Genomic DNA, 15,608 nt, shown 5'->3' with positions numbered 1-15,608 from the left:
ACTTTTGCAAGTAAGTCTTTTATGAGGACTTTTCAATGGCTTTTTGGATGCATTCAAATGTGGTTTGCAAGAATATCTAAACATGTTAATGCCCAGTGGTTCAGATTCCTAGTTCTGCTGCTTAAGTGACGGTTAAATACAGTACTCCAAGAAGACAGATCTCCAAAGAAGATCAGTTTCTCCCCAGAAAGAAGTTGTTTATACATTCATAGAGGTTTCTTCTTGAATCAATCTTCATCCAAGTCGGCTTCTTCATCAAAGTCGGAATCCTCATAAACTGGTTCGCTATCTGAATCACTAACCACATATCTGACCTGAGTTCTGTTTGTCCTCTGTGATCTTCCTCTTGCCGGCGGAACTCGGGCGACTTCTTCATCAGTGGTCTCAGAAGAAGCAGAACCCATCATCTTTCCTTCATTTCCAGCTTCTTCTACTTCCTCTTCCTCTTCCCCAATTTTTCTTCCCAACATAGAGCCACTTTTCTTGTTGAAAGGTGATTCTCTTATCTTCCTCACTTTCTTCTCCGGTGAGATGCCGGAGTTCTCAGTTGGCTCCAGCATCTGAGTTATCAGTTTCTGACCCAACCTCGCCACCGGCTCTTGCTTCTTGGTTGTTTTGGTTGTTTTGGCATTTGCAGCTGCCTTTCTTCCTCCTCCCTTCTTGGCTGCTGGAGGGGCTATCTCCTTTATTTCGAAGTCCCCGTTGTCGCTGTCATCGGAAATCTGAGCAGACTTTGCAGTAGTTTTCTTCTTGGCAGCTGCTCTCTTGCTGGGTTCTTTCTTCTTGGCCGCCGCTTGTACTTTCGGCACTTCAGTTTCCATGGCTGAAACTGACGAGAAAAAAAGTTTGATCATCAAATTTTGTATGATATCTATAACCAAGAGAATATACAACTGTGTAACTATTGGGAATAGCAGTAATTTAACAGGATAAAGGGCTCGTTCACACATAAATGTAAATTTGTGATTAGTTCCAACAATGAATGAAAATTATTTTACCTTCTGATGGTTCAGGAGATGATTCAAGTTTGTAGGCAGCAAGACGATCTTTAAGCTCGAGGACTTCGTCGTCGTCATCGTCGTCAAGAACTGCAGCTTTACCCTGCTGTTTTCACAACAAAACAAAGTCATTATTTCCAAGCGATCATTTGATGGGGAGTTTCTGAAGGACTAAAACGAATTATCAAAACTGTTACCTTTTTAGCAGGAGCTTTTCTTGGAGCTGCTTTGCCTTTGGGCTTCACCACCGGGTTATTTGCTGTAAAAAGTGAAAATCATTGAGGTTAATAATAACGGCAAAGAAAATAAAACCAAACAAACATAGAAGTTTCTGAAGAGGATGATAAAAAAAACTTACCAACTTCCGTTGTTGTAGAACTAGATGTTGTTATGTCCATACTTTCCGTGATGGTTTCTGAATTGCTGGTCTTCTTACTGTTGCGTGGGGCTTTTGGTGCATTTCTAGAGATTTTTGGCTTTACATCGTTATTTTTTATTCTCTGCTGTTTTCTTACCTCATCTGCCTGAGCATCATTTCTATCCATCTCCTGTATTACAATCAAGATCTTAAGCAAAATGTAGCTGACAATGAATATCATGAAATGTGAAAGAAGTTATTAGTTTGATCTTACATCAAGTTCCTTCTCGAGATAATCAAGATCTTTCAGCCACAAAGACTTCGGGGTTGCCTTCCTCAGCTCTTCCACTTCCCCTTTGAACTTGTCTCTCTCATTACATAGCTCCTGAACCTTCTCGATGGTCAAGGTTCCGATTGCCAGAGCGAGTAGATACTCGTAATCACTGACTCGTTCCCCTTTTACTACTTCCGGACTCTCCTCTGCCTCATCTGTTTCGTTTGATGCCCCGGCAACCTCCGGCTCAACGGATTTAGTCTTCTTAGGAAAGGGTGTAAAGCCTTTCTCTTGAAGCTCATGGAACAAATCTACTCTTCTTCTATTGCTTACTATTATCTCTCCATTCACAACAGCAAGGATAAACCTCACCTTGTTTTCCAGTTTGAGCAACTCCGTTTCAAGGTTTTCCAAAAGATTTCTCTACATTCCAAAGTGAAAAGTTTAGTCAACAGATCATTGTTTTCTCTACCATTCAGACAATTAGGAGAACAACACAAGGATGCGACGCTCACCTTTCTTTTCTCAAAGAATTCAAGTCTAAGAGGGAAAAACTCCTCAAGAACTGCAAAATAGTTATATTTTTAAGTCAGGTCAAGGAGCTCCAACAGCAGCAATAAAAAGCCAGGTATTGTATGTAAATATCAAAACACAACATACTTTGTTCTGGTGTGTCATATTTCTTAATCACGCCATTTGCATCAAACAGATGCATGTTGCTAGTGCTAACAGTTGTAGTTAATTTGAATTTCTTCTTCAAACCTTCCTGCATGGCCAGTATCATGTTTTCCTCCGTCAAGTGAACATCAATGGAAACAGTTTTGTCATCGCTGTGGTGGTCAGCTTGCTGCAATAGCACCAAGGAAAGTAGATTTTGTTAGTACACAATGAATAAGAAGCTTTTGCGTGAGTGTCATCATTTCTCTACCTCAATAAAAGGATCCTTCGCTGCTTTTTCTTTATCTTTGTCATTCTTTGTTGAAACTCTTGTTACAGAGTCAAGAAAGTCCTTGTAATCATTAGTCCATCGGCGGACTGGCAACTCGGTTATTCTTAACGTCGTGTCGCTGACTTCCTCAATAATTCCACTAACAGTGTAACTAGTACCTCCTTCTTTAGTGGCAGTTTTCTCTATAGTTCCTGAAAAACCTCTATACCAGGGATCCATTGGCAACATCGCTTCACCATTCAACATGCGTCTTACATTTCTAATGATGTCTCTAGGATTATAATTTGGAATGTACGAACTCCAACCAGTTCCTATTCCCTCACTTCCGTTGACAAGAACGGTTGGTATGATAGGCATATACCTAAAAGCACAAAAGAAAAAGATGAACATGACAACGTTTCAAGCCTTGTGCAAACTTATTTTTCTTAAGTGGGAAAAAAATGCACTAGTTGAGATTTACCAGGTTGGTTCAATCGACTGGCCGTCTTCATTTAAGTAGTTAAGAAGTTTGTCGTCGTCTTTCGGGAAAAGGAATCGTGTAGCATTTGAAAGTTTAGTGTAAATGTACCTAGAACTTGCATGATCTTTGCCTCCCTGGAGAAAAACGCACAAAATAAATCAATGCCTAGAATTTCATAAGACTGTGTTCATGAGAGTTAAATGAGGGAATATCTACATGGTTTCGTGTGCCAAACTGTCCATTTGGTAGAAGAAGATTAATGTTGTTGCTGCCGACAAAGTCCTGTGCCATTCCAATGATGGTACTAGCAAGACTCTGCTCACCGTGATGATAAGCAGAATGCTCAGATACATAACCGGAAAATTGAGAAACCTTTGCCTCTTTGATAAAGTTTCTCTTGAAAGAACAGAAAAGGATCTTCCTTTGGCCAGGTTTAAGGCCATCAACCATTGAGGGAATAGACCTTTGTAAATCAGCCATTGAAAATAATATAAGCTCCTTGTTGACGAAGTCGCTATATTTGATCAATTTTTCTGACTGATCTAGATGGGTACCAGCCTGCAAACGTGTTATTGAAGACGATTAACTCCTTGCCTCAAGGCTAAATTACATGGGCTGTTGGTTGATCAAACGTCTTACCTCAAATTGACGGAGCCAATTCTTCCTCTCTTCAATCTTCTTCTTACTGAAAGCAAGCTCAATCGCCTCCCCGTCATGTTCATCTTGCCAAATAAAATCTTTCTTGTGCTTTGCCAGCTGTTCGAAGTACTCTCTTCCTTCTTTAGATGTGCTTGTTCCCAACCCCTGCGCAATTAGTATAACAAATTTATAGACGGAAACACTTGTTGAGGATTGTTAGGAGGAAGTCCCACGTGGCTAATTTAGAGAAAGATCATGGGTTTATAAGTAAGGAATACATATCTATTAGTACGAGGCCTTTTAAGGAAGCCCAAAACAAAACCATGAGAACTTATGCTCCAAATGGACAATATCATACTATTGTAGAGAGTCAGTTTTCCTATCAACACTAATACATTTCAAATAGAATTTGAAGAAATACAACTTACACAATGAAGTTGCTATATTTAAGTCTTAAAGACCGACCTTATAGTACTTGATTGACCAGCCACTTGCATTGCCCCTTAAGTTATCTTTCCAAGCCTCGTACTCGGGCATGGTATAGAATGATAAAACAGTTCCATTCCTATGAGTAGCCTGCGGACGTCAAAAGAATGTGTGAGAAGCCGTACCTTTTAGAAACCTTGCTAGTGAGGACTAATCAACGAAGCATAACCAACCTTGACAATAGGCGTTATGAATTCAACCAAAAACGACGGCACTCTTAAGAGGGAAGGCCAGAAAGAATGAATAAAGTTGATCAAGAGCCCTTTAATGTGCGAACCATCGTGATCCTGTGTAATGGCATTGACGTTAAGCCCTTGTTGCAGACAGAAGCAAATAAATGAACATAAATTCGTAAGCCATCAGACCTGATCGGTCATAATCATCAAATGACCATATCTCAAAGCCTTAGCATTGTTGTATTCCTTCCCTTGCTGAAGTCCAAGAATTTGCTTGATGTATTGGATTTCTTTATTCTCAGTGATCTGTTTACTGCTTGCTTCCCTCACATTGAGCAATTTACCTCTCAGTGGGAATACGCCATAAAAATCTCGACCTACTACACCGAGACCAGCCATCTATTGGAAGAACAACAACAAAGTTATAAATCATCTAGGGAAAGGGAGAGAAAAGCATCAATCTGCAAGTGTCAAAATTAAAAACTTACTGCAAGGGCCTTGGCTGAATCTCCTTCTGTCAAAATTAAGGTACATTTTTCCGAATTCTTCCCTCCAGCGCAATTGGCATCCTCCAACTTTTCTATACCACTAATCTTTTCTGTTTTTGCTCCATCCGTTTTCTTCAGGTCTTTGCTTTGCTTGAAATTAACCCACGAGAGAACGCTATCCATAATGCCAGATTTCGTGGCCACTGAGTTGCAACATGTACAGTAATCAGTATCTTACACTTAATAATAAACCAGCATATGGATTATGTTGATGATTTATGCATGCATACCGTTCTTCAAAAAGTCTGGCGTAAGTTCGCATGCAGAGCCGAAACTGCTTTGACGAATTGTCAAGGTTTCCTTGGTTTGGGAGTCGAAGGCAGGATTATCAATGAGAGCGTTGATAAAAACCCACAAATAGCTCTTCACGTTGTGGGCCTTCACGTTAGCATTTTTGTTCTTCTTATTTACAACAGTCATAACATAATTTGCTATTTGATTAGTAATGTAATCGACATGAGTCCCACCCTTGATAGTTGCAATCCCGTTCACAAAGCTGACCTGCTCAACGAAACACCAATTAATTACTCAAGAACTTACAATATACAGCGTTAGTTGCAGTGATCGCACTCATTCAAAAGATTACCTGCTGGAACTGGCCCTCACTTAAGGTCACCACGATTTCCCATCTCTCATTAGGCCGAATGTGATACCTGAAAGAATTCTTAACCCTTATACCAAATCCGTAGAATATAACATAAACTTCAAATTATGCAAACAGAAGTCTACCTTTTTGGAGGTTCCGTCTGGAATGCGGCTGCCGATTTGAGATAGAAGTCTACATAATCTTGAAACGATTTAACAGGGACCCTTTGTCCATTTAGCTCAACTTTCACGGTTTTACCGAGGCATCCGGCCAAATCCAGCACTCTCTTTTTCATCAGTGCAACAACGTCATCTTCAAGATGAGTCATGTTGAACTTAGCCAAGTCTGGCTTAAAAGTCACCTTGGTCCAATTATCACCCTCCTTGCACTTTGTTATGATCGGCTCAGATTTTTTCCCCATGTTATCAGAGAATACCTTCCATGTTCAAAATAAGCACATTGGTTAATTTCCAGCACTTGCTAAAAGAAGCTCAGATGATTATACTACTTCAACAAAAGCTAACCTCAAAGAACTAAGAAAATCTTATATAAGTTACAGGAAGTTACATTCAAGGAGGGAAATGATATCCAAAGAGTACTTTTAAAAATGAGGCTCGGGGAAAGAGTATGAACCAAGATTCTAAGATGAATGCAAACATAATTTACAAAATAAAGACATATATAGCATTTTATAGTTCTTGAAGCACAATTATGAAAGAACCTCGAAGCTAAAAGACATTGCAGAATTCCAGAAACGCACTAGGAGAATCAAAACCTATGAATCAAGCATCTGAGATCAATACCTAAACAGGATAACTGCAAGCAAAATTGAAAATAAATAGAGACGTTTATGGCATCTTATAGTTCATGACGGCATTGCAGAATTCCAATGCACAAATAATAGAGCCCACACCATCGGATCAAAGTCAAATCACCAAATCCGCAAAATTAAGTCAAAAAAGAAAATAAAACACGATTTATCCTTCACGAAGGATGCAGAAATCGTACCTGCTTATACTTCTTCAGACGTCTTCCATCTGCCGTCTCGATCACAAATTCAGTAGAAAAAATATTCGTAAGTTTCGCACCGTAGCCGTTGCGTCCACCAGTGGTTTTCTTCTCAGTATCATCATAGTTACTACTAGTCAACAGATGTCCGAAGATCAACTCAGGCACATAAACCTTTTCTTCCTGATGAACTTCAACCGGAACTCCATCTCCATTGTTGAACACACTGATAAAATTCTGCTCAGCGTCAATTACAACCTTGAGCGAGTCCATCGAGGGGTCTCTCTGCTTATTATCTGCAGCATTGACCAAAATTTCATCAAAGATCTTGTAAAGACCAGGCACATATGTGACGGATCGGTGGACCATCTTGTCGTTCTCGTAAATCCAGAGATTCTGGGTGTGCTTTTCGATTGATCCGACATAGGTATCGGGTCTGAGGAGGATGTGCTCTAGCTGAGTCTTCTTCTGGTACATTTCTTCGATTGTTTTCTTTGGCCCCCCCGGATCGGAGTCGACATTGGCGGCGTTGCTGTTCTGCAATGGGCGCTTCTTCTCCACGGCCATGGTGATCGAAAAACTCGTTCTTGAGAGAGAGAGAAAAGACACAGAGATGGTGTCTGAAAGATTCTAGGTGATGAAAGAGAAAGAAATTGGGGATTTATAGAAATTAGGGTTTGATTCAAGAATTTGAATTTGAATTTGAATTTGGGCGGCTTCTTTTACAACAACGCCAACGGCTAGCTCTGCTGCGATCCGGGTTTGGGCCTGACTGGCTCGGGTTCCGATGAAACCCAGTCGTCCTGGTTTAGTTTTTACATTTTAAAATTTCTCATAATTTCTTTTTTTTTTTTTTTAATTGTGAAGCTGAGTTTTATTTAATTTTTTATATTTTAAAAAATATAATAGATACGTAAACCTTTAACCTTTAATATAATTAATTTATGTCATTTATTCTAATGGTAATATTTAAAGACTATTGTACCTTTTTTTATTAAAATTAAAAAATTTATCTTTATTTTGGAAATATATTAATTTATTAAAAAAAATTACCATTACCTACCTCTCTATCCTTAAGCTAATCAATTTTGTCGGTATCTATTAATTATAAGATTTATTAAAAACTTAAAGTCCAAATTTGAACCATCCCAATCTCCAAATTCTACAATGGGCTAATTAAATAGATGGATGAAACGTTCATTCTTTCTACCCTAAAAGAATTCAACCAATCAACATGGCAAGTCTGCATCTCAAAGTTACTTTACGATGCTACATGTGAGAGCGTCACTATGCCATTGTAGTGAGTTGTATCGTAAAACTAAAGTGTCACACATAGAAAAAAAAAATAATTAAAATGGTAATGTGAATCAAAATGTTAAATCTAAGAAAAATAATTAACAATTAAGGAGACAAAATCAAGAAAATGTTAGAAAGGTGATTGAGGAAGTGGGCCTGAGTGCACATGGGAAATGGGCCCCCAATCAGCCCATTACCATTAAATTAGTCTTTTTTATTAAACAAAATCTTTGTTGTCCTACCCACCACACGGCTCACTTTAATAATGCCACGTGCCAGTTTTAATTTATTAATTTTAGGAAAATATTAATTTCTCATTAAAATAAATTTTCAATTCGTTAAATTATAGCCTTTCCTCACGACAAGTCGACAATGCGCATGTGGAATCTGAACCGGCTAAAGCGACACTTTAGCTGGCGCATCTTAGCATCAATTATTTGATATCCTACGCATTCTTAAAACTTATTATTATTATTATATTGTATTCTGATTTTCAAATTTAATAATTACATAAAAAAAAAAATCAGGACAAAAATCCCAATTTTACCCTCCTCTATCCATTTTCCCCATCTAATTAATGTTCTATTTATGTTTTTATTTATTTTATTTTATTGGTTTGTAACCAATAAATTACGCACAAAAAAAAATTAAAACATAAAAAAATAATTTATTTTTTTAAAACCGCGTGGGGTATGCTGGGAATGAGATGGAATTGCCTTTTTTTTTTCTCTCTCCTTTCTTTACACATTTATTTTTTAAATGATTAATTATGTTTTTTTTATTATTATTAATAATTCAATTGATAATTGAGATGTAACGAAAAAATAAATAAATACAAATCATTTTTGGTCGGACCATATTGACGTTATCTCAAATATCCCTTAAATAATACCATTTTTCTCGACCATTTCTCTTGGCATTATGGTCACAGGAGACAGACGTCTATGCTCAGTCACAAGATCTCAAATTGAGCTTGATAATGATTGATAAAAATCATATCATCGGTCTAACCGGTCATGAATTCCACTGTTTTAATAAAACTTACATAAACCACTGACATATCTTCAACTATTTTAGATTGAAAATAAACTTCTCGAATGGAAGGACCAATTTAATGACTAAATAAAACTAATAGTAGATGAAATTCATCAACGAATAAATTATTCGGTATACATTAACCAAATGCAAATTTGGTTTCACATAATGACATGATCAAGTTTCGAACCATCAATATCATATCAATACGCTATAAAGTGCACTCGTAGCAATATATTCGTTAATTTAAAATAGTATATAAATATAAATATATGCAAATTATGCAAAATAATAATAATAAATAAATAAATAAATAATAATTATCAATCAATTAAGTGGAGATAGATCTCCAACTACACATGGGGGGAATCAAATTCCATAAGATTCTCTAATGTTTTATCTTATAATAATGAATATTTTTTAAAGGCTGAAATAATTATTTTTATTTAACAAGTTTTATAATTCATAATATTTATGTTTTTTTATAAATAATTTCCCTGCATTTATATATATTTTTAATTTTTATAATATGACTTAAAAACCACTGCTAAATAAATATTTTAATAAGTTGATGAAGTGGGCAGGAAATTTCGTTGTATTCATAGATAATGTGATTTTTTTTTTTAATTTCTCATAAATTAAATTAAGTTAAATTAAATTGCATTGAGAGACAGCATCTGACATGTATTCAAATAATGCCCCAAAAATTATTATTTATTTATTTAATTAAATTCATCCGAACGAAGAAAGATTAATTAATTCCAGCCACTTCTATTTCTTGTTTCCTCAACCGAAACCATTAATTACAAATAGATTTAAAACTTCAAATAAAATAAATAAAAAATAAAAACTCCCAATTATTTGGATTTTTTAATTTCATCAAATATAAATAAAGTCATGATTTTATACGTTCAATTTTATAAAAATAATAACAAATTTAACCCAAAACATTCAAATAAATAAATAAATAATACAAAATATTTATCTGAGAAGAATCATTCCAATAATAAATAAATTTTATTTATATGAACCTAATTCAGATAAGTTCATAATTGAACTCAAACCATACAGATTGAGTTGATCGTGTTTCTCAACACTCTTATAATTTATCGTTCAATGACTACTTACTCAATGGTCGATATGGTCGATTACACGATCATTGAAGTAAAAAGAAAATTATAAGATAAAACAAAAACGATTTTTGAGGAGAAAGTGAAATGACAAGTTTGCCACTTGAAGGCCATGAATCATGGAGAAAAAATCGGTCCCCAAATGGAAATAAGCAGACAGATACACAAACAATGTTTCAGGTTACACCTCACTTAAACGCGGATTTCTCTACTAATCTCCTTCTCTTTCCTCGCGTCTTCGTGGTTTTATCATTTTTCCCTCACTATAAATACAATCTCTTAATCCCACTTCCTCTCCCATCCATTGAATACCCTTTTCCCCTTCTCAAACCCCCCAAAAATGGCTTCTCTTTCATGTTCATCACTGCCATTGCTAGCGTTCTTCTTGCTATTGGCTTCTTCAGCCTTTGCAGGGTCGACTTTGGAAGGTATAATGCTTATTTTCGAAACCCCTTTTGCTTAGTTTTGTAATTTGGCTATCTTTTATGTGGGTTTGTTGTTTAGCTGCATGATGAACTGATGTTTGTTTGTGGGCTTCTCTCTTTTGTTGTTGGTACTGTTTTGGATCTTGTTTGTTGGATTTATTGTAGAAATGTGTAGTTTTAGCTTTCTGGTTTGCTATAATGAATGTTTTGTACTGGTTTTACTTATGAAATCCATTTAGATCTGCCCCTTATAGAGTTTGTTTTACTCTCCAAACCAGTTTGAGGCTTTGTATTTGGTGTTAGGATGCTAAGAATGTCTACATTTGCTAGAAACTAACGGCTTAAGCTCACCGCTAGCAGATATTGTACTCTTTGAGCTTTTTCTTAGCTTGGATTGTTACAAATAGTATCAGAGCTAGACACCAGGCGGTGTGCTAGTGGGAATGTTGGGCCCCCAATGGGGTGGATTTGTGAGATCTCACATTGGTTGGAGAGGGAACGAAGCATTCCTTGTAAGGGTGTGGAAACCTCTCTCCCTAGTAGACGTGTTTTAAAACTGTGAGGTTGATGGTGATATGTAACGAGTCAAAGTAGACAATATCTGTTAGCGGTGGGCTTGGACTGTTGCAAATAGTATCAGAGCTAGACATCGGTCAGTGTGCTAGCGAGGACGCTGGGCCCTCAAAGGAGTGGATTGTGAGATCCCAAGTCGGTTGGAGAGAGGAATGAAACATTTTTTTATAAGGGTGGAGCCCGGAAGGGAAACCTCTCCCTAGCAGACGTGTTTTCAAACCGTGAGGTTGACGGTGATACGTAACTGGCCAAAACCGGCAACGGTGGACTTGGGCCGTTACAAATGGTATCAGAGCTAGACATCGGGCGGTGTGTCAACGAGGACGTTGGCTTGTAAAGGAGTGTATTGTGAGATCCCACATCGGTTGGAGAGAGGAACGAAACATTCTTTAGAGAAGGGTGTGAAAATCTAGACAATATCAGCTAGCGGTGAGCTTGGCCTGTTATATGTCAATCGAGTTGGATCTTTAACTTTCTGCCTCCCTCTTAGAGCATTTTTTGATATTGAACGTTGCTTCTTTATTCACACAGGACTTCTAGCAAATGGGAACTTTGAGGAACCACCATTAAAAACCAACTTAAAGAAAACAGTCATAGTAGGCAAAGACTCTCTGCCAAGCTGGGAGATCAATGGCTTTGTTGAGTACATCTCAGGTGGCCCTCAACCCGGCGGAATGTTCTTCCCCGTTGCTCACGGCGTCCATGCCGTAAGGCTCGGCAACGAAGCATCGATATCTCAGATCATAAAAGTGAAAAAAGGGTCTCTTTATGCTCTAACTTTTGGAGCTTCAAGAACATGTGCACAAGATGAAGTCTTGTCTGTGTTAGTACCTCCCCAGAATGGAAGTTTGCCTCTGCAGACTCTTTACAGCAGCGATGGAGGCGATGTTTACGCTTTCGGATTTGTAGCTTCGTCGGATTCTGTTAAGGTTACGTTCCACAATCCCGGAGTTCAGGAAGATCCCGCTTGTGGACCTCTGTTGGACGCCGTTGCCATCAAAGAGCTTATTCGTCCAGTCCCAACAAGAGGTAAACATGCTCGTCTGTCTTTTCGAGATCTAAAAACTCAGGTCATTTGATAACGAACTTGTGAATTTGGTTCGCTGCTTAATCTCGATGTTTGTTAATGGTAATCTTGCAGATAACTTGGTTAGGAACCCGAGCTTCGAGGTTGGTCCTCATCGGTTAGTAAACTCGACCAACGGAGTTCTTCTTCCTCCAAGACAAGAAGACCTTACATCTCCACTCCCAGGCTGGATCATAGAGTCACTCAAGGCTGTAAAGTTCATTGATTCAAAGCATTTCAACGTTCCCGTTGGACTTGCAGCGGTCGAGCTCGTTGCAGGGAGAGAAAGCGCGGTGGCTCAAATCATCAGAACCATCCCCAACAAGCTATACTCGCTAACGTTCAAAGTCGGTGACGCCAAGAACGGATGCCATGGATCAATGATGGTGGAAGCATTTGCTGCTAAAGACACTCTCAAAGTTCCCTTCCAATCTCAAGGAAAAGGGCTTTACAAAACTGCCATTCTCAAGTTCAAAGCAATCTCGCCTAGAACCAGAATCACATTCTTCAGTTCATACTACCATACCAGAACAGACGACTTCGGATCCCTTTGTGGCCCCGTGCTCGATGATGTTCGTGTTGTTCCTACGTATTAGAGATATTGTTTCCATGGCTGCTGCTACCGCGCCCCGGGTTTGGTATCGAAATACTCGTAGACGTTGCATCGGCTGCTTAATGTAATTAAAAACCTTTGATGAGGCTAGATGTGTTCTTCAACTGTTTGCAATTATGGATTATTTCATAGTATCCATGATCTTAGTTTGAATGTGGCGTGTCACGGTCGCATCATGACACTCTTCTATCTTAGCCTTCACGTGACTCGTTGAACACCATTTGAGAGTCACCGCTTTACTTATCGTAATGTAGTGTCAAAATCTATTTTATTTATAATATGTTTATAACATTTTTCTCCACTTAAATTAGTTATCGTGGTCGGTGATTTTGTAGATTATGATACTATGCACAAATCAAATTATTTTTTTATTTGTTTAATTTTATTTTTATTTTTTTAATTAATAAGTTTCTAAAATTTAAAAATATGTGATTAATTAATTAATGGTGTAATGAAATTGAAAGTTAATAAACTTTTTTTTAATTATTAAATTAATTTCTAACCCTAAGTCTATCTCCTCCATCACTTTCTTTCTCGCCGTCGTTTCCCTTCATCCCAAGTTTCGACTCTCTAACCGCAGCTACCGTCGCCGTCCCTTCACTGTTGCTTATCGGCGCCGACATAGCCCACTTCACCTGCTGTAAGAACGACAAACCGAGTGGTTGAACTCTAGTAATGAATTCGTTGTCGCGAAACCTATCATGCTCCATCAGATCTTCGTTGCACACCAATTGCCTGCAGCACCTTCACTATCAGCAGCAGCAATGGAGGGGGATCAGAGTGAAGGTACTGAATGGAAATTTGGAGCGGGCACTGACATTTTTGCAAAGGAAGATGCGATCGAGCGGAATTGAGCGGCTGATTAAGCGTGAACAGACTCATCATATAAAGAATTCTGAGAAACGAGTTTTGGCCAGAAAGAATTTGGAGCGCAAAATTCGATCGCAGGACCTCGCTCGCAAGCTCAAAGCCATCCTTATAAAGAAAGTCAGGTATTTGTAAATCTTTTCTTTCAACAATAAGCTATTGCGCGATGTTGCTAGTGTTCGAATGGATTCTGCATAGTGGCCCGATCATACGGTTCTTCTAGCTTTGTCCAGTTTTAGCGACTAGGGATTGCTTAGTACTTGAAATGTGGATTTAGTACAATCAAATGCAACACGTTTCTGCCTGTAGAACTGTAAGAAAATTTGACTTCGTGCCCAAACCATCAGCAACTTATTCCTAGCACAATATCTAGGATTCAGAGTAGAGTAAAATGCTGAAGGAAAGATACCATCGAATATGTTCATGTATTCTGTTGAGATTCTTTTAGGAATTGTTGTGTTGGCAATACTGGCGATCATTAAAGAGAACAAGATCAAGTTATCTGTTCTTATCAATTCAGTTCTTTGGAGTTGTTTAGAAGATTATTGATGACCGACCTCCCTTGACATTATCAAAGACTTCATCCAGCAAATCCTTTAAGATCATCAGTTCGAAAACAAAGCCAATACGTTTGAACTAATTTATGAATAACCCAGCTTTCATTTAGAAGAATTGAAAGAATTCAGGATCATACAAAAAAAGGGATGCAAACTACAAAAAGGACCTCCAATCAAGAGAAATATGAATCAAGGATAATTGCAAAAGTGTTTAGTAATTCAAGCCATAAGGACAAAATTCTCATACTCCAACTTGCGACAAGAAACTAATCAATATCAGTATGCTTATGCAGAATCTCACATGCCTGGCTAAGATTTTATTAAGTTTAAAGAGAATAGAACCAGGGATTTCTAGACTTGTTCGAATATCTTAGAAGGATTATTTAGTATCTTTAAATATTTTTTAAAAATATATTATTGCCTAGCATCTTTAGCTCAAAGAAGCTGTATCTTTCAAGCGCTACTTGGAGTTTTACTTCTCCTTCTTTTAATTAAGCAGTTTCTTATTTTCTCAAGTCGAGAAAAGAAATTGATTTGGACTAAACTTGGACAGAATTATTCATTATTCACATGATTGAACGAGGAAAAAAACGGCTTGGATTAACTTAAAAGAATAAAAGAATGTAACAAGAAGATCGTTCCGAGAAAAGTGTGGTTTTTGCTTTTGGATTCTCCCTCTGCTTTCTAACTACAACTTTATCATCTGATTTGTTGCAGGGGTCTGTAAGCATGTGGTATGTGGCATTATAGTTTCACAGGCATCTCCTCTTAACTATGGCTGCCTCTTAAAAGTGCAATTGAAGTTCCTTTATTCAGCAGGAAGGCGCCAACGAGCTGTTTATCTTACATGGCTTTCTATCGTTTATTTTTCTCTTATCTGAGCAATTTTTCTGCCCGCTATGGTACCTCCCAAATTCTATTGCTCCTCTTTTGAAATATATAAAAATTGCCCATAAGGGTCCTATAATAGTGAGTTTAAAGGGAGTGAACTCAATTCAATGGTGGCCACTTAGATTTAACATCTTACTCGTGGTTTTGGTGTCTAGATGTTATATGGGTCAGGTGGGTTGTCTTGTGAGATTAGTCGTAAGGGTCATGGGTATAATAAGGAGTTTAGAGGGAGTGAATTCAATCAATGGTGACCACTTAGATTTAACATCTTACTCTGTTTTTTGTGTCTAGATGTTGTATGGGTCAAGTGGTTGTCTCGTGAGATTGGTCGTAAGGGTCATGGGTCTAAAAAGGAGTTTAGAGGGAGTGAATTCAATCAATGGTGACCACTTAGATTTAACATCTTACTCGTGTTTTTTGTGTCTAGATGTTATATGGGTCAGGTGGGTTGTCTCGTGAGTTTAGTCGCAAGGGTCATGGGTATAATAAGGAGTTTAGAGGGAGTGAATTCAGTCAATGACGACCACTTAGATTTAATATTCTACTGCTTATTTTTGGCGATATTTTAGGGTCGAGCAAGTTTTTAGACGAGTTGCATTCAATTGGTATCTTTTATGACAACTTTTTTATTACTATAACTTTGATCATTGTTGTATCAACAAATTTAGCTATT

At 37.6% G+C, this 15,608-nt stretch overlaps 3 protein-coding genes across 4 annotated transcripts; 2 read left to right on the top strand and 1 right to left on the bottom strand.

Annotated features, from left to right (window-relative positions):
• Positions 1-26: 26 nt before the first annotated feature.
• TOPII (topoisomerase II) lies at positions 27-7,128 on the bottom strand. Of its 2 annotated transcripts, none has more exons than XM_087121879.1 (19): positions 6,483-7,128; positions 5,618-5,910; positions 5,475-5,541; positions 5,119-5,389; positions 4,829-5,031; positions 4,530-4,739; positions 4,338-4,451; positions 4,144-4,254; positions 3,679-3,843; positions 3,256-3,597; positions 3,040-3,173; positions 2,559-2,940; positions 2,291-2,477; positions 2,146-2,195; positions 1,631-2,053; positions 1,357-1,546; positions 1,196-1,257; positions 999-1,104; positions 27-829 (listed from the first exon to the last, which is right to left on the bottom strand). In XM_087121879.1, the coding sequence occupies exons 1-19, from the start codon at positions 7,047-7,049 to the stop codon at positions 228-230; spliced, it is 4,479 nt and encodes a 1,492-aa protein (XP_086978005.1). In that variant the 5' UTR covers positions 7,050-7,128; the 3' UTR covers positions 27-227. The 2 variants fall into 2 exon arrangements, with proteins under 2 accessions (XP_086978005.1, XP_086978006.1); XM_087121880.1 differs by having other exon boundaries at positions 999-1,101.
• Positions 7,129-10,213: 3,085 nt separating this feature from the next.
• Positions 10,214-12,921, top strand: LOC111785079 (DNA-directed RNA polymerase subunit beta (Protein of unknown function, DUF642)). The gene is made up of 3 exons (XM_087121878.1): positions 10,214-10,371; positions 11,473-11,970; positions 12,083-12,921. The coding sequence occupies exons 1-3, from the start codon at positions 10,284-10,286 to the stop codon at positions 12,601-12,603; spliced, it is 1,107 nt and encodes a 368-aa protein (XP_086978004.1). The 5' UTR covers positions 10,214-10,283; the 3' UTR covers positions 12,604-12,921.
• Positions 12,922-13,126: 205 nt separating this feature from the next.
• Positions 13,127-15,011, top strand: LOC111789807 (uncharacterized). Its single transcript, XM_023670505.2, has 2 exons — positions 13,127-13,612; positions 14,762-15,011. Exons 1-2 carry the CDS (start codon positions 13,296-13,298, stop codon positions 14,769-14,771), a joined length of 327 nt encoding a protein of 108 aa, XP_023526273.1. The 5' UTR covers positions 13,127-13,295; the 3' UTR covers positions 14,772-15,011.
• The last annotated feature ends 597 nt before the right edge of the window (positions 15,012-15,608 follow it).

Source organism: Cucurbita pepo, chromosome 3 (genome assembly GCF_057944985.1).
Source record: "Cucurbita pepo subsp. pepo isolate OVF chromosome 3, ASM5794498v1, whole genome shotgun sequence".
NCBI classification, from domain to species: domain Eukaryota; kingdom Viridiplantae; phylum Streptophyta; class Magnoliopsida; order Cucurbitales; family Cucurbitaceae; genus Cucurbita; species Cucurbita pepo.
This window is presented reverse-complemented; position numbering and strand designations above follow the sequence as displayed.

Coding starts and splice junctions, on each gene's coding strand:
- TOPII (XM_087121879.1), bottom strand. CDS start 7,049: ATGGCCGTGGAGAAGAAGCGCCCATTGCAGAACAGCAACGCCGCCAAT. Junction 2,196..2,290: donor ATATGACACACCAGAACAAA/GTATGTTGTGTT, acceptor ACTATTTTGCAG/TTCTTGAGGAGTTTTTCCCT. Junction 2,054..2,145: donor AATTCTTTGAGAAAAGAAAG/GTGAGCGTCGCA, acceptor TTTGGAATGTAG/AGAAATCTTTTGGAAAACCT.
- LOC111785079 (XM_087121878.1), top strand. CDS start 10,284: ATGGCTTCTCTTTCATGTTCATCACTGCCATTGCTAGCGTTCTTCTTG. Junction 10,372..11,472: donor TGCAGGGTCGACTTTGGAAG/GTATAATGCTTA, acceptor TTATTCACACAG/GACTTCTAGCAAATGGGAAC. Junction 11,971..12,082: donor TCGTCCAGTCCCAACAAGAG/GTAAACATGCTC, acceptor GTAATCTTGCAG/ATAACTTGGTTAGGAACCCG.
- LOC111789807 (XM_023670505.2), top strand. CDS start 13,296: ATGAATTCGTTGTCGCGAAACCTATCATGCTCCATCAGATCTTCGTTG.